The sequence below is a fragment of the Pongo pygmaeus genome, chromosome 7 (genome assembly GCF_028885625.2).
Source record: "Pongo pygmaeus isolate AG05252 chromosome 7, NHGRI_mPonPyg2-v2.0_pri, whole genome shotgun sequence".
NCBI lineage: Eukaryota > Metazoa > Chordata > Mammalia > Primates > Hominidae > Pongo > Pongo pygmaeus.
The window spans coordinates 92647162-92657317 of NC_072380.2; the positions used below are offsets into that span (position 1 = coordinate 92647162).

Consider the following 10156-nt stretch of genomic DNA (forward strand, 5'->3'; position numbering starts at 1 on the left):
GCAAGACTCCATCTCAAAAAAATAATAATAATAAAATAAAAATATATATATTTATCAAAGAAATGTAATTTATTATTAAAAACCTCCCCACATGAATTTCATTGCAATAAAAATTTAAATAAGCAAAACAAACTCAAGGCCCCAGTAGCTTCTGGTTAATTTTATCAATCATTTTAGGAAAAATTATCTCAGTTCACACAAACTCTCAGAAAAATAGTGGGTGAGGAATCATCTACCAACTCAATTTATGAGGTCAACATTACTCTGCAAAGCCATGGAATTTACAAGAAAAGAAAATGACAAACCTATAGTCCCTGTGAACCTGGATGTAAAAATTCTTAACAAAATATTAGTAAATCTAATCTTGAAATATATAAAAAAAGATAAGACATTATAACCAAGTAGGGTTTGCTACAGAAATTTAAGATTAAAATTGCATTTGAAAGTCAATATAGTCTACTATATTAATAGAATAAGAAAGAAAAACTGGCTGGGCATGGTGCCTCACACCTGTAATCCCAGCACTTTGGGAGGCCGAGGTGGGTGGCTCAGTTGAGGCCAGGAGTTTCAGACCAGCCTGGCCAACATGGTGAAACTCCGTCTCTACCAAAAATACAAAAATTAGCCAGGCATGGTGGTATGCACCTGTAATCCCAGCTACTCTGGAGGCTGAGGCAGGAAAATAGCTTGAACCTGGGAGGCGGAGGTTGCAGTGAGAAGAGATCGGGCGACTGCACTCCAGACTGGGCAACTCTGTCTCAACAAAAAAAAAAAGAAAAGGAAAAAGAAAAATGATAGAAAATTCAGCATCCATTCAAGGTAAAAATTCTCAGCAAACTACAAACAGAAGGGAATTTTCTTAATCTGATAAAGGACATCTTTAACTCCTATCATACTTAATATTTTTAAAAACTGAATTATTTCCGCCTAAGATTAGGAATAAGACAAGGGCATTCAGTTTCACCACTTCTATTCAATATTATGTCTTAGCAACTGCAATAATACAAGAAAAAGAAATAAAATAAATACATATTGAGAAGAAAGAAATAAAACTCTCTTTATTCATAGATAATATGATCACACACACAGATTATCCTAAGGAATTTACCAAAAGCTATTAATTTATAGATAATATGATCACAAACACAGATCATCCTAAGGAATTTACCAAAAGCCATTCAAACTAAGGAATAATTTTAGCGAGTTTGCAGGAAATAAGGCCAATATGCAAAAATAAATTGTGTTTCTGTACGCTAGTTTGGACAACTGGAAATTGAAAATTTTTTAATGTAATTTATAACAACATCAAATGTATAAAAGCATTAAATTATAAAATGGTATTAAAGTATATTAAATATTTAAAGAGAAATGTAACAAACTATGGACAAGACCTGTATATTGAAAACTACAAAACATTGCTGAGAGATGTTAAAGATCTAAACAAATGAAAAAATAAACTTTGTTTTTGAATTGAATGACTCAATATGGTTAAAAATGTCAATTATCCTCAAACTGATCCACAGAATCTACATAATCTCAGTCATAATCCCAATAGGATTTAGCGTAGAAATTGACAAATTTGCTCTAAAATTTAAGTAGAAATGCAAAAGAAGTGACCAAAACAATCCTGAAAATGAAATGCTAAGTTAGAGGACTTGCACAATTGTATTTCAAGATTTAATACAGGGCTACAGTAGTTAAGACAGTGTGATATTGGCATAGGCAAGGATAGATATGCAGATCAATGGAACAGAATGGAGTCTAGAAATAGACCCAAACATACATAGTCAATTGATTTTTATAGATGTGCCAAAGCTATTGAATGGGAAAAGAAATCTTTTCAACAAATGGTGTTGGAGTAACTGAATATATGTGTGGAAAAATTGGACCCTGATTCCTATGTCACACCATGCACTAAAAATAATTCAAGATGGATCCTAGACCTAAATATAAAAGCTAAAATTTTAAAGTTTCCAGAAGAAAATATAGGAGAATATTTTTACAAACTTGGGTGGGCAGATTTCTTAGATAGGTACAAAAAAATATTAAACATCAAATAAAAATTGATTAATATTATGAAAATTTATTTTTATTTATTTATTTTTTGAGACAGGGTCTCACTGTCACCCAGACTGGAGTGCAGTGGTGCGATCACAGCTCACTGCAGTCTCCACTTCCCCAGGTTCAGGTGATCCTCCTGACTCAGCCTTCTGAGTAGCTGGGACTATAGGTGTGCACCACCATGACTGGCTAATTTTTGTGTTTTCTGAAGAGACAGAGTTTCGCCATGTTGCCCAGGTTGGTCTCAAACTCCTGGGCTCAAGGGATCCACCCACCTGAGCATCCCAAAGTGCCAGGATTACAGGTATTTTTATTTCTTTTTTGGTAGAGATGGGGTCTCACTGTGTTGCCCAAGCTGGTCTCAAACTCCTGGCCTCAAGCAATTCTCCTGCCTTGGCCTCCCAACATTATCAAAATTTAAAATTTTAAAGCTTTTCGATCCGCCATCTGCGGTGGAGCCACAACCAAAATGCAGATTTTCATGAAAACCCTTATGGGGAAGACCATCACCCTCAAGGTTGAACCCTTGGATATGATAGAAAATGTAAAGGCCAAGATCCAGGATAAGGAAGGAATTCCTCCTGATCAGCAGAGACTGATCTTTGCTGGCAAGCAGCTGGAAGATGGACGTACTTTGTCTGACTACAATATTCAAAAGGAGTCTACTCTTCATCTTGTGTTGAGACTTCGTGGTGGTGCTAAGAAAAGGAAGAAGTCTTACACCACTCCCAAGAAGAATAAGCACAAGAGAAAGAAGGTTAAGCTGGCTGTCCTGAAATATTATAAGGTGGATGAGAATGGCAAAATTAGTCACCTTCGTCGAGAGTGCCCTTCTGATGAATGTGGTGCTGGGGTGTTTATGGCAAGCCACTTTGACAGACATTATTGTGGCAAATGTTGTCTGACTTACTGCTTCAACAAACCAGAAGACAAGTAACTGTATGAGTTAATAAAAGACATGAACTAAAAAAAAAAAAATTTAAAATTTTAAAATCTTGCTCATTGGAATAAACCATTGAGTAAATGAAAAGGCAACCGATTAAAAACTGTCCACTCTTGTATCCAGAACATAATAAAGAATTACAGATAATAAAAAGATCAGCAACCCCATAAATAAATGAGCAAGATTTGAATAAGAACTTCACAAAAGAAGACACAAATGGTCAATAAGCACATGAAAACATGGTCAACATCATTAGTCATCAGGGAGATGAAAAATGAAAAAACAAGGAGATTTCATTTCTCACCTATTAGAATAACTAAGCTGACAGCTGGGCACGGTGGCTCATGCCTGTAATCCCAGCACTTTGGGAGGCCGAGACGGGTGGATCACCTGAGGTCAGGAGTTTGAGATCAGCCTGGTAAACATGGTGAAACCCCGTCTCTACCAAAAATACTAAAACTACCCAGGCGTGGTGGTACATGCCTGTAATCCCAGCTACTGGGGAGGCTGAGGCAGGAGAATCGCTTGATCCCAGGAGGTGGAGGTTGCAATGAGCCGAGATCGCGCCATTGCACTCCAGCCTGGGTGACAGAGCAAGACTCTGTCTCAAAAAAAAAAAAAAAGAATAAACTGACAACACTAAATGCTGGCGAAGTTGTAGAATAACTGGAACTCTTAGACATTGCTCATGGGTGTAAAATGGTACAAATATGTGGCAAAGTAAACTATTTGGCGAATTTTTTACACTAGAAATTCGACTCCTAGGTATTTACCCAAGGGAAATAGAAACAAATATGGACTAAAAGACTTGTATAAGAATGTCACTGGCAGCAGCTTTATTTTTTTATTTCTATTTTTTTTGAGATGGAGTTTTGCTCTTGTTGCCCAGGCTGGAGTGCAATGGCACGATCTCGGCTCACCATAACCTCTGCCTCCTGGCTTCAAGCGATTTTCCTGGCTCAGCCTCCCGAGTAGCTGGGATTACAGGCATACGTCACCATGCCCGGCTAATTTTGTATTTTTTTAGTAGAGACAGGGTTTCTCCATGTTGGTCAGGCTGGTCTCAAACTCCCGATTTCAGGTGATCCACCCGCCTCAGCCTCCCAAAGTGCTGGGGTTACAGGTGTGAGCCACTGCACCCGGCAGGCAGCAGCTTTATTTGTAATAGCCAAAACATGAAAACAAGCTTAAATCTTCAAACAAATGGTGACATATATACAACATGGTACTATTCAGCAATTTTAAAAAATGAACTATTGATACACAGGATAACATGAAAGCCAGGTATAAAGGGGTGCACAGTGCATGATTTCATCTACAGGAAGTTTAAGAACAGGCAAAACTAATCTATGGAGATGGAAGTTAGAGTATGTGGAGTGGGCCTCAACTAGAAGGGGACTCATGGGAAACTGTGGGTGATGCAAGGTTCTATATCTCCACTGGAAGGTTGGTCACACATTTAAAAAGCTCGTTGAATTATATATACACTGAAGATTTGTGCATTTTATTATATGTGAGTATTAACTCAATTAGATAAGAGAAAATAAATAAGAGCACCACTGATGAGGCTGGAAAGGTGGGCAGGGACAGCAGTGCTAGTACACAAAGGGCCTGGTACACTGTACTAAAGAGGCTGAACTTGGCTCTAAAAGCATTAGGGAGCTATTGAAGAGCAAGAAGTGGGATGGTGCTATAGGTATGCATTTTAGAAAGGCTCCTGAGATGCTTAATATGAAGGAAGAAGTTGCCTTTCCTAGTATTCATTTTTTTTATGTCAGCATCATCAATAGAAATTTTGCGGTCCTTTTGTTGTTAAGCTTAGCATAGTGCACAAATGAGAACTTGCACTTTTCCTCTCTCCCCATTTTATCCCAAGAGATCTCTTTTATTTCTTATGACCTTGTTTTATAGAGATCTGAATAAAAGATTAGAATCCCTATATCAAAACTGTTCTTCATAAATGCATCCTGTAGGATGTGAAAATCAACCAGGAGACCCAGAATTTCATTTATTTATGGAATGGATTAGACTCCAGGCTTCAGAATGAAAAGGCTTTGGCTTCAGAGCTGTAGTTTCAGTTATAATCCGGGAATCTTAGAAAAAAATTGAGTCAGCATTAAAAATGAAGATTTTATATAAAAAACACAGAATGCGGTAAGCTATGGCCTACCTTTTTCATTTTGAGGCACCCCCCTCTATCCTGCTTGGTCACTCTCTCCCATGTGGTTCTCATAGATGTTGGGTTTCTGGCCTTTGATGGACATGATGTCACCTGCAACAGTCTTCACAAAGTCTCCGAGAGGGTACTTTATTTTTGCCAGTGTTGGCTCTTTCATTTATAGTTGTAGAGAATCTAAATTAGAATGAAAGATACGAGGGAGCCCACAGGCCCCACATGTCTCACATGGCATGTTTTGGTTAGGCCTGTTGTGTTTTATATGTATGGGGCCAAGTTGAATTTCTGGAGTTATGTTGTGTTTCTTCCAAAATTTTCTGGAATCCCTCATTACCGTTCCATCTTTTCCTTTGATAATTCTGCAAAGGACAAGTCCACTGGGCCACAGGTCCTCAATGAAGTAGCTGTTTCTAGGAGGTTAAGCAAAATTTCTGGTTAAAATGAAACTCTTACGTCTGCTCACTCAGCTGTATCACTTCAAAGAGGAAAACAAATAAAACCCAGCTTCCTGTCAGCTCCCGGCATTAAAGGATGACAAGCTACAGTTGCTTTCCATTTTGACTAGAAGCAAAACTACAGATGAATAACATTATAGATCAAGAAGCCAAACAAACTGAAGTAACCTCTTCATCAGCAGAAATCAAGTAGTTAAAGGCAGAGTGAAAACCTCCCACGCTGGTACCCTCTCAAATTCAAATGAGGGTAAGAAAAAAAAAAAAGACAAAGAAAAGGAAGAGAAACTCTTTTCTGAACAATCAAATTATAACCCAATGTTGAACCTAAACTACTAAAAGCTGCGAGCACTTTTCACCTAATTACATTGTGTGAGAAGAAACCACTAAAATTGTACTCACTCACCATGGAAGTTTTTCTTCTTCTAAAGGTGAATTCTTCCTCCTCCTGCTACCTGAGGAAGGCCTTGGCTATTACAGACCACCCACATGGGGACTTTCTCAGGTGTCTGCCCTGAGACAGTCATCACACTGTCTCGGCCTCTTCCCTTCTGATTTGGGCAGGACTTACTGACTCATTCATTTATTTAGCATATAGTCATTTATTCATTCATTGTCTACTCTCTGTCCACCAATATTGATAGAGGACCATATGAAAATATTATATATACTTCTAAGGTTGTTGCTTTTGATGATGCCAACACCTGATTATGCAACTTTGTAGAGCAATGGCTTGTAGAGCCTTTTTTTTTTTTTTTTGAGATGGAGTCTCACTCTATTGCCCAGGCTGGAGGGCAGTGGCGTGATCTTGGCTCACTGCAACCTCTGCCTCCTGGGTTCAAGCAATTCTCCTACTTCAGCCTCTGGAGTAGCTGGAATTACAGGTGTGCACCACCGTGCCAGCTAATTTTTTTTTTTTTTTTTTTTTTTTTGTATTTTTAGTAGAGGTAGGGTTTCACCATGTTGGCCAGGCTGGTCTTGAACTCCTGACCTCGTGATCCGCCTGCCTTGGCCTCCCAAAGTTCTGGGATTACAGGCGTGAGCCACCGCACCCGGCCACTGGCTTGTGCATTTTTTCACAAGCATTGTTTCACAAATTTCCAAGCCCCACTCCCACCCCTTAGCGCAAGGGCAGCAGCTTTTCATAAGAAGGCAGCCATGTGCTGACTCCTCTTCTTTTAGAATATAAGTGGAGGGATGCCAAGAACAGCTGTGGAAATGTGCTGATGACAATTACATTAACTAGATCACCAATGACCATGAGCAAGTAACACCTTCTACCCTCTGTCTCCTTGCCTATAGAAGGAAGACTCTAGAGTAATTCAGGGGTTTCCCATGTGTGATCTGGTGGCTAAGAATTATTTGTTGGTGCTTTTAAAATATGTATGTATCTAGCCTCTACTCCTGAACTATTGAATCAGAATCTCTCAGGCTGAAGTCCCTGAATCTGCTTTTAAAACGGGCACTCAAGGAGAGTCTTACATTGCTGTAAAGTTGACAACCATGACTAGACAATCTCCAAGGTTCTTTCCAGTTCCAAAGGTCATCATGACCAGTGGTCTGTCATGTAGAAAGGAGAGTGTCACTGAGAAGATGAGGTTTTTGATTGAGGTCAGTGGATGATGGGGATAGGGAGATGATTTTAGATGACAGAGAACTTTTGAGGTTATTCAATTGAATACACACAGAAAAAAACACAGAGAGACCACTGTGAAATCCACCCCTCAAAAGAATAAAAACATTATTTTGAAATAAATAACTCTAGTATGTTTTGTAATAGAGAAACCTACCAGAAATAGCCATCTTAAAATGTGTGGTTGATAAATTAAGCTATAATTAGAAAGAAAATAAGAGAATAAATTCCAGATGCCTCTATTTCATGTAGGGCATAGTAGCATTGAGTTAAATAAGGGCTGTTCAACTTAAGTTAGAGATGACAAGTGTTTGCCGCAGAATGGAGTAAATATTTTTGGTAGAATGCCTTTAATCATCATTCTGATGGTGGATTATACTTCATTTGTGATAGAAGGAAAACAAACTGAAGAATCATAGCATAACTGAGGAAACATAACATTTTGATTTATAGTTAATGGTGATTGGGAACGGTCATTTATTCAGCTCTTTTAAGAGAGCTGCTGAAATAAAAAGCATATTTCTGGGTCAGAAAAATCACAGAAAGAAAAACATTTTAAATCCAATAAATCCTCTCACTAGCGAACCAACTTCTCTAGATTGGAAGCAGCCATACACACTCATTGGGATTTTCAGATTCTCCCAGGAATACAATTAATTATTAGAGGAGCCACTAACTGGGTTAGATGATGCCCTCAAAACAGATACAGTCAATTCTTGCCATGTCAACACTTTAGACCTATTTTCTCTCCCTCTGACCTAAAAATTAATTTTGAAAATACATGTGCCCTTACAAGTTTGTGATGGCCCTCTGGAGGAGTCTAACATTATTAAATTTGCAAACTTGTGGGTCTCTTAGAGCTCTAAGCACATCTTGACACTGGAGGTCATGTAATTATTGTCTAGTTACAGACAAGTGAACACTGTGTCCTCTTTGGTGATATAACAAATGTTAACTTGCAGGATGTGTTGCATGGTACTTTTTTTTTTTTTTGAGGCAGAGTCTCGCTCTGTCACCCAGGCTGGAGTGCAGTGGGACGATCTTGGCTCACTGCAAGCTCTGCCTCCCAGGTTCATGCCATTCTCCTTCCTCAGCCTCCCGAGTAGCTGGGACTACAGGCACCCGCCACCATGCCTGGCTAATTTTCTGTATTTTTAGTAGAGACAGGGTTTCACCGTGTTAGCCAGGATGGTCTTGATCTCCTGACCTCGTGATCCTCCCGCCTTGGCCTCCCAAAGTGCTGGGATTACAGGCGTGAGCCACCGCACCTGGCCGTTGCATGGTACTTTTGTAAATGCTGTGCCTGAGATTTAAAAGGCACATATAAGCTGGGCGCAGTGGCTCACGCCTGTAATCTCAGTACTTTGGGAGGCCAAGGTGGGTGGATCACCTGAGGTCAGGAGTTTGAGACCAGCCTGACCAACACAGTGAAACCCCGTCTCTACTAAAAATACAAAATTAGCTGGGTGTCGTGGTGCATGCCTGTAATCCCAGCTACTTGGGAGGGTGAGTCAGGAGAATCACTTGCACCTGGGAGGCGGAGGTTGCAGCGAGCTGAGATAGTGCCATTGCACTCCAGCCTGAGCAACAAGAGCAAAACTCCATCTCTAAATAATAAATAAATGAAAGGCACATATGCCAAATGCATGTGCCTATAATGCCAGCTACTTGGGAGACAGAGGTGGGAGGATAGTCTGAGTCCAGGAGTTGGAGACCAGCCTGAGCTAAGCAGCAAGACTGTCTCATTAAAAAAAAAAAAAAAAAAAAAGGCACACACATTATACTGAGCATTAAAAACATGTTATCATCATAATATGATTATATTGTCCAGAAAAATCACACACAGCCCAGATTTCAAACACTTTGTTCCATTGACTGCTTAGGAACACTCCTGCATATAGCATCATTTTACAAAAAGGAATATAAGCTTCATTTCAATCTTTTAAAACTTATCTTTAGACAACTCCCTCTGTTGCCTCTTTGAGTAAGCTATTCTACATTTCTGCCATATTCTTCAATCCCTGCCCCCTTTGGATCAGCAGCTATCCTCAATCATTTTGTTGAAAAAAGAAATTGAGAGCATTAATTAAATATGAACATTTGAAAAACATTTTGTCCACTTTTCATCTTCTTGCTTACAAACTTACCTACAGCCCCACTATCCTTTTCTTTGTTGTCAGATCAACAGATATTCCTTCTACTGTGTACAGTCTTTGGAAATAATGTCCTTAAATATTTACACAGTAATATTACACACTCGTAGAAAAAGAAGAAACTCAGACAGTATAGGTAAGTGAGAAATGACTTTAAAAAAATAAAAATGAGGTCTTGCTATGTTGGCCAAACTGGTCTCAAACTCCTGGCTTCAAGTGATCCTCCTGCCTCAGCCTCCCAAAGTGTTGGGATTATGGGTGTAAGCCACTGTGCCTGGCCAAGAAATGACTTTGATTTTCTTACTCTACTTGGCTCCAATCAATCTTACCCTTTCACTTATTATCACTTATTATTCTTGCCTCTTTTTTTTGAGACAGAGTCTCACTTTGTCGCACAGGCCAGAGTGCAGTGGCATGGTCTCGGCTCACTACAACCTCCGCCTCCTGGGTTCAAGCAATTCTCCTGTCTCAGCCTCCTGAGTAGCTGTGACTACAGCCAGATGCCACCAGCTAATTTTGGTACTTTTGGTAGAGACTGGGTTTCACCATATTGGTTAGGCTGGTCTCGAATTCCAGACCTCAGGTGATCCACCCACCTCGGCCTCCCAAAGTGCTGGGATTACAGGTGTGAGGCACTGCGCCCAGCTGTACACTTGCCTCTTAAATCCACATCTTCACCCTAGACTGCTCTCCTGAGTTCCAGACCAACACAGCCCCCTGATTGCAGACTGCCCCATG

At 39.6% G+C, this 10156-nt stretch overlaps 1 protein-coding gene across 1 annotated transcript; it reads left to right on the forward strand.

Annotated features, from left to right (window-relative positions):
* Positions 1–2503: 2503 nt before the first annotated feature.
* LOC129042415 (ubiquitin-ribosomal protein eS31 fusion protein-like) lies at positions 2504–3039 on the forward strand. The gene has a single exon (XM_054498392.1). The coding sequence runs from the start codon at positions 2531–2533 to the stop codon at positions 2996–2998; it is 468 nt and encodes a 155-aa protein (XP_054354367.1). The 5' UTR covers positions 2504–2530; the 3' UTR covers positions 2999–3039.
* The last annotated feature ends 7117 nt before the right edge of the window (positions 3040–10156 follow it).

Excerpts from the sequence above, each read along its gene's own strand:
- LOC129042415 (XM_054498392.1), top strand. The coding sequence starts at position 2,531 with ATGCAGATTTTCATGAAAACCCTTATGGGGAAGACCATCACCCTCAAG.